Source organism: Homarus americanus, unplaced genomic scaffold (assembly GCF_018991925.1).
Source record: "Homarus americanus isolate GMGI-L3 unplaced genomic scaffold, GMGI_Hamer_2.0 scaffold36734, whole genome shotgun sequence".
Classification (NCBI taxonomy): domain Eukaryota; kingdom Metazoa; phylum Arthropoda; class Malacostraca; order Decapoda; family Nephropidae; genus Homarus; species Homarus americanus.
The window spans coordinates 7,889,051-7,910,246 of record NW_024733126.1 but is presented as its reverse complement, the minus strand read 5'-3'; the positions used below and the strand labels follow the sequence as shown (position 1 = coordinate 7,910,246).

The following is a 21,196-nucleotide window of genomic DNA, read 5'->3' as shown; positions in this document are numbered from 1 at the left end:
TACAAAATACACAAGAAAACACTAGAAAAACATAAACCGGAACTGACCTGACCTAACCTAACTGACTCTCACCATATGATGAAATCACCTATTTCTCACCTTATTGGCCTGGTTCTTGTCCGTCGTTGGCGTTACCACAATGACACATATGCTGGTCTTGACGATATTTGCATTCGTTCTTGCACTTAGGACACTTTACTGAGGTCGAGAGAACACCATGAGATCGAAAAATGCTATAGTTTCTTTGTTTTTTCCCCAAAAAACTCACAATCAGCTCCACATAATTGAAGTGACACCCATCGCAGACTTCCATGGTCAGAAATGAATTTGAATTTCGAAATGAGACCCAAAATAAAAATCGAATTTGAATGGGCCAAGATTAATGGAAGAAAATAGAGAAAATTTTTGATACGCTTTCTCCATTACAGTATTATACATTTGTGACTGTAATGTAATAGAAGAAAATTATCTTATAATTGGACGTCTTATTCGAATATGATTATAGATTAGGGGTAGGAATTCGTTCAAAACTAACCAAACACCATAGGAAAAACATATTTCTAATATCAAAGAAAGACCGGTGCCAGTTGTAAACAAATCATAGCGACACTTGCGACTGAGGAAATCTAATAATATAGAAAATTAATATCTCGGTTATCCTTAATTTCCGGCGGAAATATCATAGAAGAAAAATGTCTTGGAGTTGTATAAACATTACCAAATACATATTAAAAACGGCGAGAGAAAGACCGGTGTATTAATAGAAATTGGCCCTTTTTATATTCTAAAAGTAAAAATTTGTTTTCCTCTCCAGATAATTTGACTTAGGTGCGTGTTCTCAGGAGCCTTCTGTCTAGGGACTAAAATACGGGGAACAATCATGAACTTCCTGAACCTAATAATAAGTTGATGTTCCTTTTCTATAGCTTTATCCATAAATATAAATAAGACTTAAAGTTATGTAATACAATCATATATATATATAACAGTTTCGTTATAACTACAAATTACCACAGTAAACCTTTCTATCATAGCACATCCTGAACTGTACCTTCAATGGCAGAAATATTACTCTCTAGTTTTCCAATACCACCTTTAAACCCTGATACCATACAACAACCATTAAGAGAAGACATTGAGTCAATGATTAACACTGAACACGGGTTTCTTTACCGTGAAGAGCCTTGAGAGGTGTAGTGTAGTGTTAACTCACGTCATCCCGGACCGTCCCACACACCGTATTGACCACTACCTGGCGAGTGTCACCCATACCACTTTTGTTTACATCACTAACTATATCATTTTATCTGTTATAACTATTTTTTCTATATTAAATAACTACACTTGTAAATATAAATACATTTACAAACATTAGAGATATAAAACAGTTGGTATTGATATTTAATTATATAGACCTCTATATAATTTTATCACTTAGTCTTGCCTTGTAAGGGGAGCAGACGACCAGTGATACCAAGTACTATTCTTCAGAAAAAACTTATTAAACTTAAATAAACACTCGTGTATCAGTATTGTGTATACATATATAAATCATATTATTCTTATTGTACTGTATAACGAATTATTTCTGGACATGGGTGTGATAAAGTACATTTGGGAGATATCTGTCATATCTTGTTGGGAATACTGCACCGCCCACTTTTCATTAATCAAGATGAGACTAATAGTTATTGTTCTTTATAATATACATCGATAAATTTTGATAACTAAACTTGTACATTATCCAACTGTAATTTATGTCATCACCAGATATAAATTATGAAACGATATCTTAAACACATAAATGAAGATGAGAAGCGGAAAATACTATAGTATCTACATTCTGCTGTATTTTATTTATGTGATTTAAACATTTTTATATTTAATTGGTCAAACAAACTCATCCATGAACAGTGGTGAGAAATATACACCTTACCGCACTACCCATCTGTAGGGACTTAAAACTGCATCTACCTATACTAAATATATCTATTGGTCACCTCAAGTGTTTATATTGGTCACCTCAAGTGTTTATATTGGTCACCTCAAGTGTTTATATTGGTCACCTCAAGTGTTTATATTGGTCATCTTTACTGGCTATCATTTTCATTGGCGTTCATCTTTACCGACGATCATTTTTATTGGCGTTTATTATCACTGGCGTTCATATTTACTAGCGTTCATTTTCACTGGCGTTTATTTTCATTAGCATTCATTTTTACTGACGATCATTTTCATTGGCGTTTATTTTCACTGGCGTTCATCTTTACTAGCGTTCATATTCACTGGCGTTTATTTTCACAGGTGTTCATTTTTACTGCCGTTCATCTCCACTGACGTTCATTTTTACTGGCGTTCATCTCCACTGGCGTTCATCTCTATTGGCGTTCAACTTCACCGGTGTTCATCTCCACTGGCGTTCATCATCGCCCATTCAGTGCAGCAAGTCCGAAGAGCAATCCTCGAACATCAGGTTAGTTTAAAGTGACCCGAGAAATTGATTCATCAAAGCTCTTATTTGAGTTTGACAAATTCATTTGTCTTCGGACTTGCTGCACCGAATGTTTAAAAAAATAAAATTAAATCGTCTTTTGGCGATAATCTCAACTGGCGTTCACACGCTTCACCTTTACACCCGTTCACTGACTGTGGGATACCATCAGGAGTAGACATATGTTAATTAAACTGTGGTAAGGAATGCACTCTCTTCATATCTCTCAGATGTCCCATTGCAGTTGAAGGTGTGTGCTTAGCACTTCGTATGGCTATATTAGTTGGACCAGAATAGGTGACCCCTTGTTCTCCAATACAGTTTTCCTTTATTGAAATACCAGCTATTACTGATGGTATTAGTTTGTGTTTAGGGGCAACAACAAATCATGGTTGCTAAGAGTCACTTTATATTTCATATGCATTATTGGAGGAGCCTGTTTGTTTGCAGCAGTAATGCCTTTTGGAACTCTTGCCTTGTCATCTTGTGAATGAAATATGATGTGGTCCAAGTAGAGAAGCTATCTCTTCCAGGTAAGAGATAGATGTTCGAGCAAATAGTGTATCTGGATGTCTAGAATGTGCACCATTTTCATGCCTCAATAGTTTAACAGGAACTGTTTTCACATGTCGTTTTCCCTCTCGAGTTGAAGAATTTGTAGGCAGTAGTCGCAAATAAACTGAACTGCGTGATAATTCAAAACCCTTTGTATGTAAAACAGCTGTTAAGTCATCCAGAGTCTTGACAGTTCTGATTGGTGTGATCTGGAGCAGTGTTGAGGGGGGGGGGGGTGTTCAGGGTTGTGTTACGTAATATTTTAGGGGGATTTGGCTTGGTATTACAGAGTGTTACTGGGGATGGGGGTGGGGGAGGGGAGGGGATATAAATTTGGGTGGAAAAAAGCGTTACATAATTTTTGAATGGCCCCTAATATACCATGAACGAATGATGAAACACGGATGATAATCACAACAGCGTACTGTACATAAATTACAGGTGTACTGTTGAGCTACACGAGTATATAATCTACTGTATACTACCTCCATAAGCAACCATTGGCAACTTGATGTTCATAGACTACTTAAAATTGAAATTGAAATATTTCATTGACAATAAAAAATCATAGACTACTGATTATGACTGCCTGTTTGAAACTGTACCAACTTCAAATGAGATATTACGGTGCCATCTATGGGCAGACGGGGAAGTCTGAGACTCGTTCAGAGGTTCGGAATCTCGGGCAAGTCACTTGTTTGTGACTGCATACAGTATGTTTTTCCTAGATAGGTAGTAGGTACGACTCCACGAGTGCAAATGGTCCCTCGTGTCGTCCCCGACAACAGTACTGTCTCTCATACCTCCACGCCCATGTTGCCCGTAGCCAATCCCCTTACACTGATGGGCGGCGAAGAGAGCCTAGTGACGGGGGTGATCGCCGTGGTGTTAACGGGGATGTTGCTGGCGTACCTATCTCTCTGCTGCCACGTGTGGGGTCTCCATTTACGTCTACTGCAGTTGCTCAAATGTGTTGGCTCCCACACTAACACTGGCAGGTGAGGCCTTGGGTGTACATTTTACATTTGGGCGAGGTGCTCGCATTGTTTGAAGGATCATGATATGTACTCGTACACGATGAATACAAAGTGTAAATATACGGTACAGGAGCCAAAGGCTTGTAAACGAGGCCACATGCAAATTATATAATTTACATATCTAAACCATATTGCTCTTTTCCGGCTAAATATCGCGAAGTGTTTTGGACTCGCAAAATCCATATGCAGTTCTGTATAGCTTACGCAGTATACAGTTTTTAATACAAAGTTTGAGCAGATCTAAGTATATAAACTTTTGTAAATAGATATTTTATGTGAGAAGTGAAATATTATTTGCCGATGGCGCTTCAATATAGTGAAATATTTTTTTAAATTGCCCATTTATTAAAGGTCTTTGAGATATTATGAAGTGTCAAATGTTCATCGCTGGGCAAAAGGGGAACAAATATAAAGCTACTTATTATAGCAGACGCCCTGGAGAAATTTTATGCATCTTTTGTGAGGAACAATACTAATGTAAATACTGCCCACGTATATTTTTGCCTCTTAACATTTCGTAAATAAGTATCGTCATTATTTTGACTTATGTTATGAGGTGTTACAGACAAAAATATTATAATAGTTTCATATTAAGTCCCTTTTGACGTGTCTTTGAACAGCAGTAGTCAGAGCACGTCCACCTCCCTGCCTCTGAACGGGACACAGCTCACGGGCCCTGGAGGCACTGCTTATTCCTGCACACCACCACCACGCTACTCTGAGGCGATGGACTCCCTTCCCTCGTACAGCTCTGCTCTGAGGCGCTCGGTAATTGAACCCTCTGCAATGTTCAGTGGAGTTTATATTTCTTTCTCTTTATCATAGCTTTTTTCTCCAATTTTTATTTATTTTTATTAAAGTCGTCCTTGGTATTATTTTACTTTCGGACAACACAGGAATCTTAAGAATTTTATCTTTGTACTGTAATCAATAGTTTAGACTATTTAAGACACTTTTCTACTTATATCTGCCGGGTGGTCCGAAGGGGGGGGGGGGTGCTGAGACCGCCGGTTAGGATAGGTCATTTGCGAGGGAAACATCACAGAAGAAAAGTGTCTTAGAATATTCTAGACTATTGACTACATAGATAAAATTCTTAAGATTCCTGTGTTGTCCAAAAGTAAAAATTTACCCAGGCCTTTGTTTATCTTCATAATTTAGTGTTTTCACATTGATTCTATTGTTTCTACTACCCGTAGTTCATTTTATTTTGCCCAGGTCTGAGTATTGTCTGCACAAAGTTTCAGTGGAAAAAGTGCATTAGGTTTCGAGTTTAGTGACTTCTGAGGTCCCGATTCCTTCTTCTTTAATTTTCTGAAACTGTACTTCTGAAACCAATGTGATGAAATTCTAGACCTTTGTCTCCAAATAAAGCTGTTCTTTAGTTTTCAGTTGTTCTCTGGTTTCTTTCATTGGTTATAATGCAGTTTAATGAAAATTTTGCACAAACAATATTTTTTCATTTGAGACACATGGTTGTGCTGTTGTATTTACCTTCTTAAAGATGCTGTGTTCCTTTGAATACTTCCGGGAGTAGTGACCCTGCCTTGCCAGCTAAGAGAGAGGGTACAGTACTGTACCTGGATGTCATACATACAGTATAGTGCCTTCAAATTTGCCTGATGGCAACTGGGAGATAGTTCTGTCAGGTAATCATGGCTAATCCAATAAGCTTGGAAAATGGTCAGACAAGTGATGATAATACTTTGTCACCCTGTTGTCTTGTACCAGTAATAATTATACATGGTTTCACCTTTGCATCAATCAACCAGGAATGTCAATATTCTCTTATGCACTTATTTTTTTTCTTTAATATTCACCTTGCTTCTTTTTTCTGATTTCATACAGTATTTCGCAACTTTACCTTTTCTACCTGATTTTACTTTTGTCCGACATTTTTATCACCCACCAAATTCAGGGATTCTATAGCTAGTTTATCTTCCTAAAAGAACATTTGTCCTATTTTCTTTGATCTCTTGCCGTCATACTGCCTGTACTATATACAATATATTTCATGGTATACTCTGTATTCCTATAGTATTGGTCTTGTTGGTATTTTAATACATTTATTTGCAATTTATGCAGGTAACGATGGTGGGCGGGCCACTGCACTGTCGTATCACTGTGTGTAGTGTCAGTGATAATAACCTCAACAACTCTGTTTTTGTCACCAATACTCCAAACTCACCCCACTCAGACCATGACAGCAGCCCTAACTCCATCCCACCCTACACCCCACTCAGTCACATCCCCACTCAAACGACCACTAGCTATACCCTGCCTTCCAGTTCTGCCAACAATCAGTTTACCTGGAAAATATCCAAATCTACTTTTCCTTACCCAGCCAACAATCATGGTTCTTTCATTTTAACCAATAACAGTCCCAGTGAGGTCACGAATCTTACCCCTTCCAATATTATGACCCATGATGCGTCTCAACACACTGTGACCAGTCCAGCCTTTCCTAACACTCTCACACGTGAGGGTGCTGGCACTGAAAATCTTTGTGGAGCAAGAAACTTGATGCAGGAGGTGAGTGGTGAGAGGGTGCACCATTACCGCCTAGAGGACCAGCCCCACCACTCGGAGGACCAACCCCGCCACTCAGAGGACCAGCCCCACCACTCAGAGGACCAACCCTGCCACTCAGAGGACCAGCCCTGCCACTCAGAGGACCAGCCCCACCACTCAGAGGACCAGCCCCGACAACCCAATCACACTCAGCCTCTGAACCAGTAAGTTTCCTGTCTGTTTAAAATCCAGTAAACATACATAAAGGCCTAAAATCATGCATATAAGTAACAATTTGGTGTGCCTTGCTTTATATTACACGGGGTAGGAGACTGAAACATAGTGACACAATCTAAATGTTTGTAAGAGAACAGTAATGCTCCCAGACATGTTGAGGGTATTTTCTGGCGACTGTACATTAAATGGAAACAGATTGTGCATACTGTACAGGTATCCCTCACTATACGAATGTTCGAGATAAAAATTTCACTTATAAATATTTCCTAAATTACCACCTCTTTTTCATTTTACATAAGCTTCCCCTGCTCATACGAATTTGGGTCCCGGCAAAAATTCAAATCGTACACCCCCTGGGAGTCAGCTGGGGCGGCCACATCCCCCTAGTGCTCTCCTTACCAGGGTGAGGTAGGAGTTATTTTATGGTTATATTTCAACTCCTAATTTTCGGTATACAGTAGTACAGTATAGACATAACTTTCTTCATATATTTTTTTTCATTGTTACATGCACACAAAATCCTACATGCAGAATGTGAAAAAAAAGGCCCAAAACATTTTTTATTGTGCCAATGAGAATTAGCAGGAGGAGCCGGTGGGTGTTATGGTAAGGTTATTTTTCAACTCGTAATTTGGGGTAGGTAAACTTACTCGGTTACATGCACATTTAATCCTACACATATTGTGCAAAGAAGTAAAAGAAATACAGTGTAACCATAATAAGGTAAAAAACATTAAGGGAATAAACACTTCTTTGTGTGTGAGGTGAGAGGGGGTGTTGATAAGGGTCAGGAGGGGGAACGTCTCCAGCTGTGGCGAGGCTTGAGGGCAGCCATGCATGACGCAGCTAGCTTCTATGTAAATGGCGGCTTTATTATAAACTTTGATTAAGCTGCATATTTTCATCTCGATAGTATTTTATTAATGTTTTTAATGTGTTAGGTAGTAAATTACAGTAGTTGTGTACTATTTATCATTAGTTTGTTAGGTTTTTTGGTATTTGGGACTGATTTCATGTTTCTAGGGTATGATATTGAGGTTTTCTTGTCACTGGGGAACTGAACCCTCTATTTCTCATACATTATATTCTTTTATTCACCTAACAAATGGTTTTCAGGAACCTAACTCTATAGTAAAGGATACCTGTATATATACAGTATATAAATTTGTGACTAGGGTAAAAATAGTGTAAAGTATATTAGCTTGAAAATTGCAGGGAGGAGGAACGGTCCTTGAGGCTGTGGGTGAGAGATGGCGATCATGGTCAGCACCAGTTGATATATGCTCGTCGCACACCTGACGATCACTATGTGGCATACTGGACATTCCTATCCCATGACCCTGACCACACTCATCTCCAGGTCAGTACCCTCCACCCACTTCATGATTTCCCATGACCCCCACCATCAGGGCCGTCCCTAGGGACTGTCGCTATGGATGTTAAGGTCACGGTTGCGATGGTGGCGTAAGCCGTCAGGTCAGATTAACCAGTCAACAGGTAATGTGTCCGAGGTCACTGGATCTAGTGCTGCCCCCCACATGCACGGGCACTGGGAGGTCGCCCCTGTTCGCCCCCCCCAAAGGACGGGCCTGCCCACCATACCTTCATATTTACAGACCTCTACCCACCTGTTATTTCAATTCGTCACATTTTCAAGAAACACAATGCCAATGTTAAATGAAGAAAGAGACATACAACATACTGGCTGCATTTATGTCTCATCTTAATGTTTTGCAGGTGGTAGTGGAGGGTGGGTCAGTGAATGCAGCATTCCTGGAGCTGCTGGACAACCATGGTAATAAACTGGCTGTTATGCCACTCACTGTGCTTCCCTCAGGCCCTGACTCAACTACTACCTTGGTCACAGCATTATCTACCATGTCAATTACTGCATCATCCCTCCCTCCTTCTGTTCCAACTGTTACACTGACTACCTCACTTCCCACTCAATTAATGCTCCCCTCACCTCTTTCCCTGACTTCTATGTCCTCTGCATCCTCTTCCTTTCCCCCAACAACCGCATAAAATTATTTTTGTTATCTGCACCATTTCATGAAGATCATCCCTACTTTCTACCCTGTACAAATTTTTGATCGTATAATACTGTACTGCTTTCTCAAAATAGTTCCTCTTCTGGAAACTGTTTTGAATTGCTCTGTTGTTACTACAGTAATCCCCGCAATGTATTTATGATGGGACACTAAGTTGTGTAGATGGAGGGCAGAGGACTGAAGAAAATACAGGAAAATACCTTTGTGTGATCTCATTCCACTGGATGGGTTGAGAGTAGAACTGTCCTCCCTCAGCTTGATGAACTGTGTTTTGAATTGTTTTAGATATTTAATATACTGTACAGTATACATAGTGCAGCTATTTTTCTACAGTTTTATATAAGTATTTTTTTGTCAAGATGGATGTAAGCAGTACTTTTATCACAATTATTAATAAAAATAATAATCATGCTTCAGTAATATTTTTACTATAAATGGCGCCACTTACGAAGACACTAACTGAATGAATGTGCCATATTGGTTGTTTAATATTTGCTCTCAATAATACTCGGCTATGTTCTCTCCTTTTAAGCTGATTTATATGACAATTTCCCTCTGCTCGAGATGAAGAATTTGAGTAATTGTTAGGCTCTTGTAATGCATTTATATACCGGTAGGTACTTTATTCAATAATATAACTTTCTGTGCTTTAACTAAAGGTTATGTTGCTTATCTATTTTCTCTTTTTAGTACAAGATAAAGGATAAATCTGGTCCCCATTATTCGCTGGGGTTAAATTCTAAAAAATGACAGGTAAAAACTAAAATTCTGTAATTAACAGTTGGAAATTTTTCACCATAACAATTAATGGAATAAGGGAGGATTACATTCCTATTTGTCGCTAACATCATTGATGAGACGAAAGGGGGGAGATTTCTGCCTTAAGAACTACAGTAATGTTATAATGGCAGTATAGTACACCATGTGTCTAAAGTGAACCTAAAACTCCAGTTACCAATACATTGTGTATAAATTTATAAGTAAATAAATATTTTAACATACGATGTGTTTAATTGAAAAGAGTAATTTCTGATTTTATTTTTTATTTTTAATAAAATATGCTTGGAGGAAATACTACTGTGTACCTTATGTAAGCTTGGTGTGGCTATACATCAAGACAAGCAGAACAGTCCAAACGGTAAATATGTGGGAAGTAAATGCTGAATACTAATAAAGTATTCCCCTATTGATGAGTGATGAAAATGTGAAACAATGAATGAAATGGGACACAAGTAACTGAGACCATTTGAATATGATGTGAATAAGCTAACCTGTGAGAGCTCAGAACTGCCCTTAACCTTGGCCTTTGAGTGTTGATGGAGAATGTTACTCATTGTGGAATGTTCTTTGTGTTAGAGCTCTTTTTTACTGTCTTGTTCCATTAAGTTATTCCACAGTATTTCATTTGAAAGCAGCTGTACATTCAAGGGAGAAAAAAATGCATTTTCCCAAATTTAGGGCATATTTTATAAAAGTAAAAAGCATATAAACTAACATATGAAGAGATTGATGGAACAGGGGCATTGTATTATCCTATTATGAAGATACTTAGTAAATTATAACTTGAAGCAAATAATAAAATAAATTTACACAACACTTTTGACTGAAAACCAGATCTTGATGAAAATGTAACTAAATCCGATGCCAAATTATGTTACTTGGTCCTAACATGCATGACAAATAACCATTTCATTGTCTCCTGTATCATGTGGAATTGCATTTGCTGTACTTTGTCAAGTCTGGATTGGACAGAGTTCCTGTAGGTGCATAGCTGGATCACTTCATACTGCATAATATAAAACAAATGACTGTACAGTTGTGGAAATGTGTTCTTACGCCCCCTTTGGTAACCTGTGTCTCCAAACGGTACTGTCGCAATGGTAGTACAGTATCAGTATTTATGAATGAATAGATATTGGTCATGTAATGATGGACATGACAAGTGGATAGGGATGATATTTAGAGACACGGGTTACCACGGCGAAGGAACACATTTCCGCAACTGTACAAGTTTTATATACATATTAATAAAGCATGGACTTGAGGGTAGACTCTCACATTTTCAATAAATTTGTTTGATTATTTGTGAGAGGATCTTCCAATTATTATTTATTTGTATGTGTTTTGTGTATGTCCACACACACTCATTTACAATACAGGTAAAGGAAATTACTGTCTCTAGAACGAATAGCTCCCAGTCCCAGCCGCAAAAATGCCGGCAACTTTAAAACTACCCAGAGACATTCTTGGGTACATCCAGGATGTCATCCGCGAATAAAAGAGGACCGCGAATTAAAAATCCGCAAACTTGGGGGAGGGCCCCAGTTTAAATGGATTTCAATATAGTTATACTGTACCAAGTATTATTACATGTATTTTTTAATAAAACTTAATGAATAGCATACTACAGATTTAGTTAATACAAATTACGATACACTGTACATATTACTTCTCGATCAGCTGGACTCTTGAACTGTATGATGATAAGTGTGTGATAAAGATACCTTCACTGTTCATCTGCTATGGGGAATAGTGTCAGAATGATGTCCAATCCTTGCAGTAATTATGGAAGATAGCATATATGATCTACAAGTACCTAAACTGATAAATTATGAATGATTAAATATTGCAGCTTCTTCAGACAAAAAATGGTGCCTTTCAAAATTACTACAAAAGTACCTGGATTACCTTAGAGAAGTTATTTTTTTTTTGGTCTGGGGCTGCTGGTGAAGTATGACTTAATATCTCTACCCTTTCTTTTTCCTTCTCTGATTTTCAGGTTACGAAGTCTTTCAAGATCCTTTATCACTGAGTCCTGCTCAGCTTTGTCCCCATGTGTGACTGCAAGATCGCATAGAAGTAACACCTGCATAAAACAGAAGAAAACCTTGTGAAACAATGCATGAGAGAGCAGAGTTCATCAGTATTTTGCATATGCAAATGGCTATAATCATGGCAACTGGAAAAAACAATGGCTAAAATTTGAATGCACAGTAAATAAATCTCATTTCAACAAAACTATTAATTCCTTCAATAAAAAAAGAAAATGGTCAAATTTGAATTACAATTACCAAACTTATGAGTAGTAAAAGAGTGATATGGGATATGACAAAGACATCCATACACAAAACCATTGTATTCTCCTACTTTAAATTAAGGAATAAAATCAAAAAGAGCAACTCCCTGGGTAAAGCTGTAAAAGATTTGAAAAATTTCCAGGTGATTTCAAATTTATCAATGTGGAAACTGCCTGATGTCCTGAATAACTTCCCCTGATGTTGTTAACATGTTCAGCTCAATCAGTACCTACAAATTCAATTCAACTGCAATGACAAGAGCAGTACAATGAGCTTGTCAGAGTTAAAAGTGTTTTAACACAAATTATTATATACCTGTACAGGATAGAGTTCAAAGATCAAGTAGATGTGAAATGTTCTAAGAAGTTACTGATAAGTTTTAAAGTGGGTTGAAAATGGAATAAATACAGTGGTCCCTCCATTAACGAGCACAATTGGTTCCACAGTCTCTCGTTACCTGAATCTATTATTTCAATGGGATATTGGGTACTTGGTTCCAACTCACAGAATTCCCTTAAAATGAATTAAAAAGTACATACAAAGTACTGTATACCGGTAATAGAATTAAAAAAACATTAACTATAAACAAAATAAAGTACTGTACAGTATACTGTACAATAATAAATAAAAAACAAAATATTTTAACACATAATTTGAGGTGTGTATGTAGAATTCCCGGTGGCCTTGTTTACATTGCAGTAGCGCAAACAGATGATTGTAGACACAGTCGATGACGACATGCCATATTCTTTACAGAGTTCATTGGTTCTAATGCCTTCTTCGTATTTCTTATTAATTTCTTGTTTCACTTGAATTGAAATCGCCTTCCGAGATTCTTCGGACCCATGCTTGATAATTTCACCAATAAAAGTTTAAGTTCACAAAAATTTATTTAACTAATTCCAGATTTTTTATTTTATTTAAACCAACACTACACTGTATATTATCAATATGTTAACTAAATTTTAGAATGACCAATAATTTTAATGTAAAAATGCAAAAATATTCAAGGGCACAACTTTCTTGATGTTTACTCCACTGGAAACAAATGGTAAACATAAAACCGATTATTGGCGGACGAATCGATCAGCTGATGCATGACCCAAAACGTGTTTCTCGTAAGGCTGTCGTTAATAGAACTGAAAGTCCTTACGGGAGGTATGTCGTTAACTGAAATCTCGTAAATTGAACCGCTCGTTAATGGAGGGTCCACTGTAAACTAACTAACAGGGATAAAATGGATTTGAGGTTATGTGGATATAAAGACAATGACTAAGATGTTAAGCATGTACAGTACATATGATGGGTAAGAGGTATGATGTGTGTATGACAGAAGACCACAGGTAAGACTACTGTATTACACACAATGAGAGGAACATGTGCATGGGGAAGGCACATCATCTGGGTACAGTCTATGGAACCGTCTTTAGATTAACATGAACTAAGCAGTTTCTATTGAATTAACCTACTTGAAGAAAAGGGGAAGGCCAATGGCATACACTGTATATATGATAGATTTTTACCTTCACATAATAATCTTCAGCGCCCCAATTCAATCCACTTGTACTGATTATGCCTTGAAGTATGGAAACTATTATCCTCAACTTATCTTCTCGTTCTTTGACTGTCGTTCGAAATCTGTGAAAATTATGTTAACTTAGTTGTTACTGATGAGAAAATATTTTCAACTGGAAGACTTTCATATATGAAATACAATTATCAGAAAGTATCTCATTTAATTAGTTTTCTTCAAGTCAACATAATAAAAGTTTACTTAATTCATCAACGATAAATTTACTTTGAGAAAAAATAAAATATCAACTGAGTTTTTTTTAAATTAATATGAACTCTTGGAAGTTATAAGTAACATAAACAATATACTTAAACTCATAGAAAATATAGATATATGAGCTACTTACTTTGCAACTTCCTCACTCTCATCTGACACTGGAACCATATTACTGTCGCATGCCTTCCATTTGTTCTTGATATCGTCTAAACATTGATTATACTTTAAACGGAGTTCCAAGATCTCTTTGTCAAGCTCTTCCTTCTCCTGTACAACATCCTTCAATATCTTACAGGTATCTAGGTTGTTACTGTAGTGGAACAGCAGAGCCCTGGAAACAACACAGTAAAATAAGGTGGACGTCAATGAATACAGAACTGTACAACATTAAATTTTCTAATGATATAATTACCCTACTCACAGTACTCAGACAGAAGACTGCCAGAGCAATACAATATGGAGAACTTTATATCACCAAAAATGCGAGTAGCAAAATTCCCTGATTTTGAGTATAAATCATTTACCCGGCAATTTTCTGACCAATTATAAAATTTCCTGACATTTTTGTGACTCAAGAAATACAGTGTTTCCAAGAGAACCTTGCTTAACTGGGATATAAATTACGGTAACTAAGTCGAGATCACAAACCATAATCAACTCCTTCATGATCTGAAAGAAAAAAGGCACTGGTGATCTATCCTCTATAGCACAACCCTCACTATAATATTTACCATGAAAAATTTAACTAAATCACCAACAACTAACCCCTTCTCTGGGAAGTGATCCACAGTGTCCTCAGTCTCTACCTTTCTTAGGCTGTTGCTCACTACCTCCTGTTTCTGTAACAAAAGCTTAACTTTAAACACCAAATGACAATTAGTCTCTACAGTTTTAAGCAAATGTGAAGTAAAGTACGTATTACTATTTACTACAGTATCTGCATTTCAGATTTTAGGATAGGAGCCCATTGAGATTTGACGTGTGGATTACATAAGACATGTGCTTTGGGACTCACAAATAGGCATTCTTAAGTGTTCTAACTTGGGCCATTGGGCAAAATATTACTTCAATTAAAATTTAGAGCAAGGATAGTTATCTCTTAATCTACCCTCATATAAATCAAAGAGAGTTACGAATAACATAAAAAGTAAGCCGTAACCACCCTTTATTTTTCCATTCTACTTTAAGGATATAGCTGACTATGGTGGTATCAGACAATATAAAATGAATGAAAAAGAGGCCTAGATATTGTTTTAACTTCAGAAACTTCAGATTGGCAGTCAAAGAAGATTGAAGAGAATTATGATGATTATGATGAAAACATTAAAGAGAAGCATCAAGCTTTAGAGATTATACTTGTTGTTTTACCTGTAGAACATAAAGTCAATGATCCGTAAGACTTGCTAACCAATAACAATAATTCCAGCAATACCTGAACATTAAATACTGTATTCTGCATTGCATCACGGACTAGCTTGTGAGTGACCAGTGCATGATGCAGTTCATCAATCTCATCAACAAGTTGGTTCTTGTTGAATCTCCCTTCGTCTTGGTCGGTTTCTGCGGTATGTAGCTCTTTGCTTTCTGGAAATATGACACATTTTAGACTACTTAATTGAGAACAAGCAGCCCTCAACAGTACAATAATTTATATGATGAGCAACAAAAAATATCATAAATGCGATATCTTTGTTATGGTAAATGTATCTGCTGCACTCATTAAGTTACCTGCTTAGCATAACCCTCATCATGATCAAGGTGCTGGCATGGGTTTGCCGTAATTACTAATGTCATGGTATCCCAAAGGCCATCTAGTAAATTTGAAACAAGTTTTACAGCTGGAAGTCCTTCATACTGCCAACCCACTTTTGCCAAGTAAGAACTGAGTATTAAATGTAAGACTTTCAAGCAGGCAGGTTTGCTACTCCCCAAAATAATCAAGGGTTTCTCGTCTATGTGTAAAGATTTTGTTTTTATTCTGATGACCTGAACTGGGGATCATAAGGTCCCAGATGAACACTCTTAGAGCATGACCATCAAGGGTAAAGTTTTTTTTTACTCAGGTTCAAACCTGGGGATCCTTAGGCCCTCTATGGCAACTCCCAGAGTTTGACCATCATGTTCTTTGCAACAAATGATAGGTAAGATGATACAATAATTCTTAAATTACTGTACAGTACTGTGTTTGTACAGGCAGCTGTACAGTACTGTGTTTGTACAGGCAGCTGTACAGTACTGTGTTTGTACAGGCAGCTGTACAGTACTGTGTTTGTACAGGCAGCTATACAGTACTGTTCCTCTGTTTATGAAGATTTACTTTTCAGAATATTTTTTAACCAGTGATTCAGATAAGGTCTAAAATAAACTTGGAAAATTTACCATATATCTCTATTTTTCTTAAGATACTTTCTTGATTCTTCAGCATCATTAGATGATCCAGAAGGGATGAAAGCTCCATTTTCTCCATAGCAACAATGCGGTCCATTGCTTCCTCCATCTCCTGTGGCATTTCTGCATCATCATTCATGATTGTCTTCCAACACAACAGCAAGTACAGTACTGGCCAACTGAAAGGAAGTAAACAAATACCCTGTAGTGACTGCAATATTTTTTTACCAGGACTTTGTTTTTATATGCAAATGTGACAAAGTATTTATTCAAATGTAATCAAAATAAAGTTCTTTTCTACAAGTGCAACTGTCATAAGTTTTACCTATATTAAATTTTAAAATGAGGATTTTTTGTAATTTCAGGAATTACATCTACAGACAGACAAATTCACAAGACACTTGGATGATGCTAGACATATTTCTATACATGAAACAGATCTAGTGCTTGGTATGATATGTAGAACTGTACTGTACAGCCACTCCTCGACTTACAACGGGGTTAGGGACCCAAATCCAGGTCGTAAGTCGAATTGGTCGTAAGTCGAAAATGAGAAAATAATACATAGAAAATCTAAAATGGGTGTCTCTTATTCTTCTCAGCACCACAAAACTCTCACTTTTAAGCATGCCAGCCATTTTAAATGGAATTACAAACGAAAAATTTGTCAGTACACAGTGCAATCACCAACGTTGGGACTCGAAAATACGCAATTTAAAAAAAATGTGTATGACTGGGGCGGTCGTATGTCCAGGTGGTAGTAAGTCGAGTAGGTCGTAAGTCGAGGAGTGGCTGTACTGTGTTGTAAGTTTAAATATTGCCTGCAATAAAGGAGGAACAACTGTATATGTTATACTGAAGGGAGGTTGGCTGCTATAAAGTATGATGGATGTATTATTGGCAACAAAAGGTACAGTTGGTACAGCACAGTGGATTGTAATAATGAATGAATACAGCTGGTAATGTATAAGACTTTAAGTCAAGGAGGCTTGGAACAAAATGGACAGATGAATAATCAAGTAGGACAAGCAGTTAAGAATAAATACAGCCTGTGGACACGAAGACTTCATGGTTATGGTTCAACTGTTTACATCTGCTTCCCAGTGACAATAAACTAACAACCTAACCAGTGATGAATTTAGGCCTGCTGGGGCCCTGTGCAGTTCAGATGTGTAGGGGCCAGCCCCACACTCCCACAAGTTCCCACAAGGTTGACAACTACATACAACAATGGAAAAACTATCTAGCCAGTGAAAAAATAAATATAAACCTTAAGTAATTAGCTTTTTATATTATCTTTTCATATCTAAGGTTGGCTGCCCCGAAAATGTGGGTACAATACTGTACTCTATTCAGCCGCAAACTCTGAACACCCCTAATTCCAGCACTGACCCTAACCTACCTAAACTAAAATAATGCTCTCCATCCTAGGATACCTAGGTAGGGAAATTAAGTCAGGTTAGCTTAGGTTGGGGTGTTTTATCTTATATACGATAAATCATTCGTCACTGGGAAGTGTTCATGAGTATGAAATGCTGTTCAGGGTCAAATTGCTAAAATAAAACTGTACAAAAATTACAAATCCTTGTTATTTGGTAGTATATTATTGACAAAAGAATTTATAATTTATACAAAAACATTCTAAAATTTAAATTTTTTAATGTTTGTGTGTGGATGGAAGCATTAATGTCTATGAAATGTTTCTTTTAGTAGTCACGCAATAGTTATTAATGGAGTCGCAGGAAGCTAGTATATTGACAGAGATTTGTGTTCATGAAGAAAAGATTTGAAAAAGAAACACAAGACAGCTGCATTACCTCCACTGTTTTTCCTTCTAATATTCCTGGGGTAATATAGAATTTGTTTTTGAGAATGTCCTAAAATTGCTCCTTCTCAAGAGCAAGTGTTCCAAACTACAGTATTAATTACCATTCATTTCATCAGCTTGCCTGCTGCTTGGGGGGGTTGGTCTTACATGATTGTAAGTACTGTACTGTATTTTAGAATGAACGACAACTTTATATTTTCCCTTTGTATTTTTTTCCTTAGTGGGTAGGGCATGAAAGAAGGAAATTATGGGGTAAAAACACACACACACAAAAAAGAAAAGAAAAAAAAAGATATATGCCTCTACGACTTATATACGAAAAAAAAAAAACAATCACCGTCACCTACATATGGAGCCATGGGTCTAATGGCCGTCCGACATTACAGTGGTTCGGTATCGGTCCACGGTTACTGTGTCTTCCGCAAATAAGCTTTATTTTATTTTGGGTTAGGTCGGGGGGTCCAGAAGAATGTTAGGTCAGGTTTTGACATCTATCTGCATTCATATTAGCGTTTGCTGTGTTTTTACCCCATAATTTCCCTCTACCTTCATGCCCTGCCCACTATCAAGTGATTCATGATTGAAGGATTGTCAAAGATTTAAAAGTCGATAACGATAGTTCTAATAATTGTAGTCTATCTTAAATTACTTACTATAATAACAAGAACATAGTGAAAAAAAAGTTACCTTTTTCTGGTGGTAGCAGCGTTCTCATACATTACGGTCAGAAATGAGTAGTTATGGAAAGTGATGCCCCCTCCCTACCCCTACCTACAATTTGGAGTCCTGTGATATGGACACAACTCTGAAGTAGAGGTTAAATTGTGGGATAAAAGCACACAAAACACCTCCCTAACCTGACCTAACTTTGAAAATGTCAATTGCAGCGGTGTTATTTAAAAAAAAAAACACGTTGAATGGTTTGTCATTCTGACTGGGAACACCATGATACACGTAAGACATGTTATGACTAACAAATTAAATTTCAAAAGCTTGAGCATGCAAAGGTGTATCCTTTAACAGCGTGAATTCCACTGAATGGCGGGATACAATCATGGGTAATATTGCAGTTTACAGTAACCACAGAATTCCAGAATTCACTACACTCAATCCAACCTAACCTAATGTAACCTAACCTAGTCACTGAACCTAGGGGCAATATTTAACCTACCCGGGGTGGCTTAACCATCCTAGACCCCTCTTTCTAGTGGGGGTTAAATTTCTAAGATTCACCAGATGACCGAAACTAAAATAATACCGACAAAAGTAAAAGTAAAAAAGCTAAAAATCAACCAGAATCCTGCACTAAAATCATAACCCTTTGAAGTACTACAAGCTTAAGGCACCATTATCAACACACCTTGTTTTATGGGTAGTTTACACCAAGTTGTTTCCCTGTGGTGTGATCAGTAGTTTAAGCTCCTCACTTTAAGTTCTTCCTGCAGTACACGTTTGAACTGTTTACTGTTTACCTCACACTAACCGTTCCTGTAGGACTGTACTGGTAAAATCCTAACACAACTAAAGGAAATGTTAAGTGTTGTTATACTGTAGATATATTTATATTTATTCAGTAAAATAGTTATATAAATTTACAGTTGAGGTAACATGCATATAGACAATACTAGTGGTTACTATGGAATCTTTACCCAGTACAGTGGTATTCACAGTTCAGCATGTATATTACAATATACAGTTCATTATGAATATAGACAATACAGGTATTCAGTTCAGCGTGCATATATACAAAGCAATATACAGTATACATGGACCGCCTAAGACCTGGAGGGCGAATTGGCGTGTAATTGCGGGGGGGGGGGGGACAACCATATTATTAACCTATTTTTAAAGAAATTCTAACATAGTTTCCAATTAATTCTGTTAATCAAAGCAGTTTTGGAGCTTTCATATTAGATATATTTCATTTATTTAAGAGGGAGCAGGGTACAGTACAATACTGGGAAAACTACAATAGAACGCAGTTAGATCTCATACAAGTATATATTGTATTACAGTTGTTATAGGCTTTTTATATGTCGTATGTGAAATAGAAACTCTTTGACTGTCTTTCATATATATATATATATATATATATATATATATATATATATATATATATATATATATATATATATATATATATATATATATATATATATATATATATATATTTCTGGAAATATATTCGTGAGACGGGGCAGTAGAAGCGGTGTTTGTGTGTGATGCTCACAGTTTCTTCTCCCGTACTGTATGTGTTTCAAGCCTCTGATTTACATTCTAATCCACCTTCAGGTTCTCGCCGTCCTAAGAGAGACTCAGCGTTCGACGAGTTGGATAGGGTATCTGGGGGAATCCCCTCTCGTTCTCGTGTAAGGACTCAACGTGCAATTCCAATCCGGATTTAGAACCGAGTTTGTAGAACAAGTTACGTCATTTGGAGTAACAAGAAGCTTCTGGGTGTACTGTTGTCAGAAGGCGAAGAAATATTTGGGTACCTATTTTAGTTGATCTGAAATAAACGAATAAAGGTATGTTACTATATACAGGGTGAGGCCAAAAAGTTTACCCCTGTTTCAAATATAGATAAAAATCATTAGTATTGATATCAATGTAAAGTAAATTTAAAAAAAACAGTGTACGCTTATGAATGCTAAAAACTAAAGATAATGAACGCCAGTTGATCATTGGAAACTCAGGGATGAACGCCTAAAGGATCATTAAAAAATGTCTATGAAAAAAAAAAATATATAATAATACTTGAACAATCCAATTCACATTAATATTTTTACCCCTAAAGAAAACAAATTCTTCTTACTTATAGTCCAACCAAATGAAGAAAGAATCACTAAGGAGGAAACAAAAGAACATCGCCATCAATCAATCAATATATATATATATATATATATATATATATATATATATATATATATATATATATATATATATATATATATATATATATATATATATATATATATATATATATATATATATATATATATAATATTTCCCTAATGCAAAATGCACAGCTTAGATCCATTTAATTATAATTATAGGATACGAAATTTTGTTCATCCAGTAATTCAAATAAATATTTGAGCCGTATTCATCGGAATTACATCGTTACACCGCGGTTAAAAACTCATTATTTGATCTGGATGCTACGCTGGGCAACCATGCATTCAAGTGAACACAATTAAAATGTAGGTTTGATAAAATTGTTGAATCAAAT

At 36.6% G+C, this 21,196-nt stretch overlaps 3 protein-coding genes across 25 annotated transcripts in view; 1 reads left to right on the top strand and 2 right to left on the bottom strand.

Annotated features, from left to right (window-relative positions):
* The window catches only part of LOC121869320 (intersectin-1-like), a 126,777-nt gene extending 125,517 nt beyond the window's left edge, over positions 1–1,260 (bottom strand). For 14 of the 20 annotated variants that reach the window (XM_042370587.1, XM_042370590.1, XM_042370600.1 and 11 more), the window contains exons 1-2: positions 1,174–1,247; positions 100–198 (exon numbers count right to left, since the gene is read on the bottom strand). The gene's annotated coding sequence lies outside the window, so the exon portion shown is untranslated. Of the gene's footprint in view, positions 1–99; positions 199–1,173 lie in introns of all 20 variants that reach the window. The other 6 variants (XM_042370605.1, XM_042370606.1, XM_042370607.1 and 3 more) reach the window with 3 other exon arrangements.
* A 2,531-nt stretch (positions 1,261–3,791) lies between these two features.
* On the top strand, positions 3,792–9,883 carry LOC121869319. Its single transcript, XM_042370586.1, has 5 exons — positions 3,792–4,044; positions 4,704–4,851; positions 6,169–6,818; positions 8,047–8,191; positions 8,569–9,883. Exons 1-5 carry the CDS (start codon positions 3,806–3,808, stop codon positions 8,854–8,856), a joined length of 1,470 nt encoding a protein of 489 aa, XP_042226520.1. The 5' UTR covers positions 3,792–3,805; the 3' UTR covers positions 8,857–9,883.
* Positions 9,884–11,243: 1,360 nt separating this feature from the next.
* LOC121869318 lies at positions 11,244–19,757 on the bottom strand. 4 transcript variants are annotated; one of them, XM_042370584.1, is made up of 8 exons: positions 19,614–19,757; positions 19,325–19,452; positions 16,128–16,315; positions 15,181–15,332; positions 14,514–14,587; positions 13,879–14,079; positions 13,483–13,597; positions 11,244–11,748 (listed from the first exon to the last, which is right to left on the bottom strand). In XM_042370584.1, the coding sequence occupies exons 3-8, from the start codon at positions 16,273–16,275 to the stop codon at positions 11,581–11,583; spliced, it is 858 nt and encodes a 285-aa protein (XP_042226518.1). In that variant the 5' UTR covers positions 16,276–16,315; positions 19,325–19,452; positions 19,614–19,757; the 3' UTR covers positions 11,244–11,580. The 4 variants fall into 4 exon arrangements, with proteins under 4 accessions (XP_042226518.1, XP_042226515.1, XP_042226517.1 ...); XM_042370581.1 differs by lacking the exon at positions 19,325–19,452 and having other exon boundaries at positions 19,614–19,754; XM_042370583.1 differs by lacking the exon at positions 19,614–19,757 and having other exon boundaries at positions 19,325–19,564.
* Positions 19,758–21,196: the final 1,439 nt, after the last annotated feature.

What these genes read in the sequence shown, in the direction of transcription:
- LOC121869319 (XM_042370586.1), top strand. Translation starts at nt 3,806, where the DNA reads ATGGTCCCTCGTGTCGTCCCCGACAACAGTACTGTCTCTCATACCTCC. An exon ending in TCCCACACTAACACTGGCAG is followed by an intron (nt 4,045 to 4,703) that starts GTGAGGCCTTGG and finishes GTCTTTGAACAG; the next exon opens with CAGTAGTCAGAGCACGTCCA. An exon ending in CTGACCACACTCATCTCCAG is followed by an intron (nt 8,192 to 8,568) that starts GTCAGTACCCTC and finishes AATGTTTTGCAG; the next exon opens with GTGGTAGTGGAGGGTGGGTC.
- LOC121869318 (XM_042370581.1), bottom strand. Translation starts at nt 19,732, where the DNA reads ATGTATACTGTATATTGCTTTGTATATATGCACGCTGAACTGAATACC. An exon ending in TGTGAATACCACTGTACTGG is followed by an intron (nt 16,316 to 19,613) that starts GTAAAGATTCCA and finishes ACTTCCTTTCAG; the next exon opens with TTGGCCAGTACTGTACTTGC. An exon ending in AAGAAAAATAGAGATATATG is followed by an intron (nt 15,333 to 16,127) that starts GTAAATTTTCCA and finishes TCATATTTCCAG; the next exon opens with AAAGCAAAGAGCTACATACC.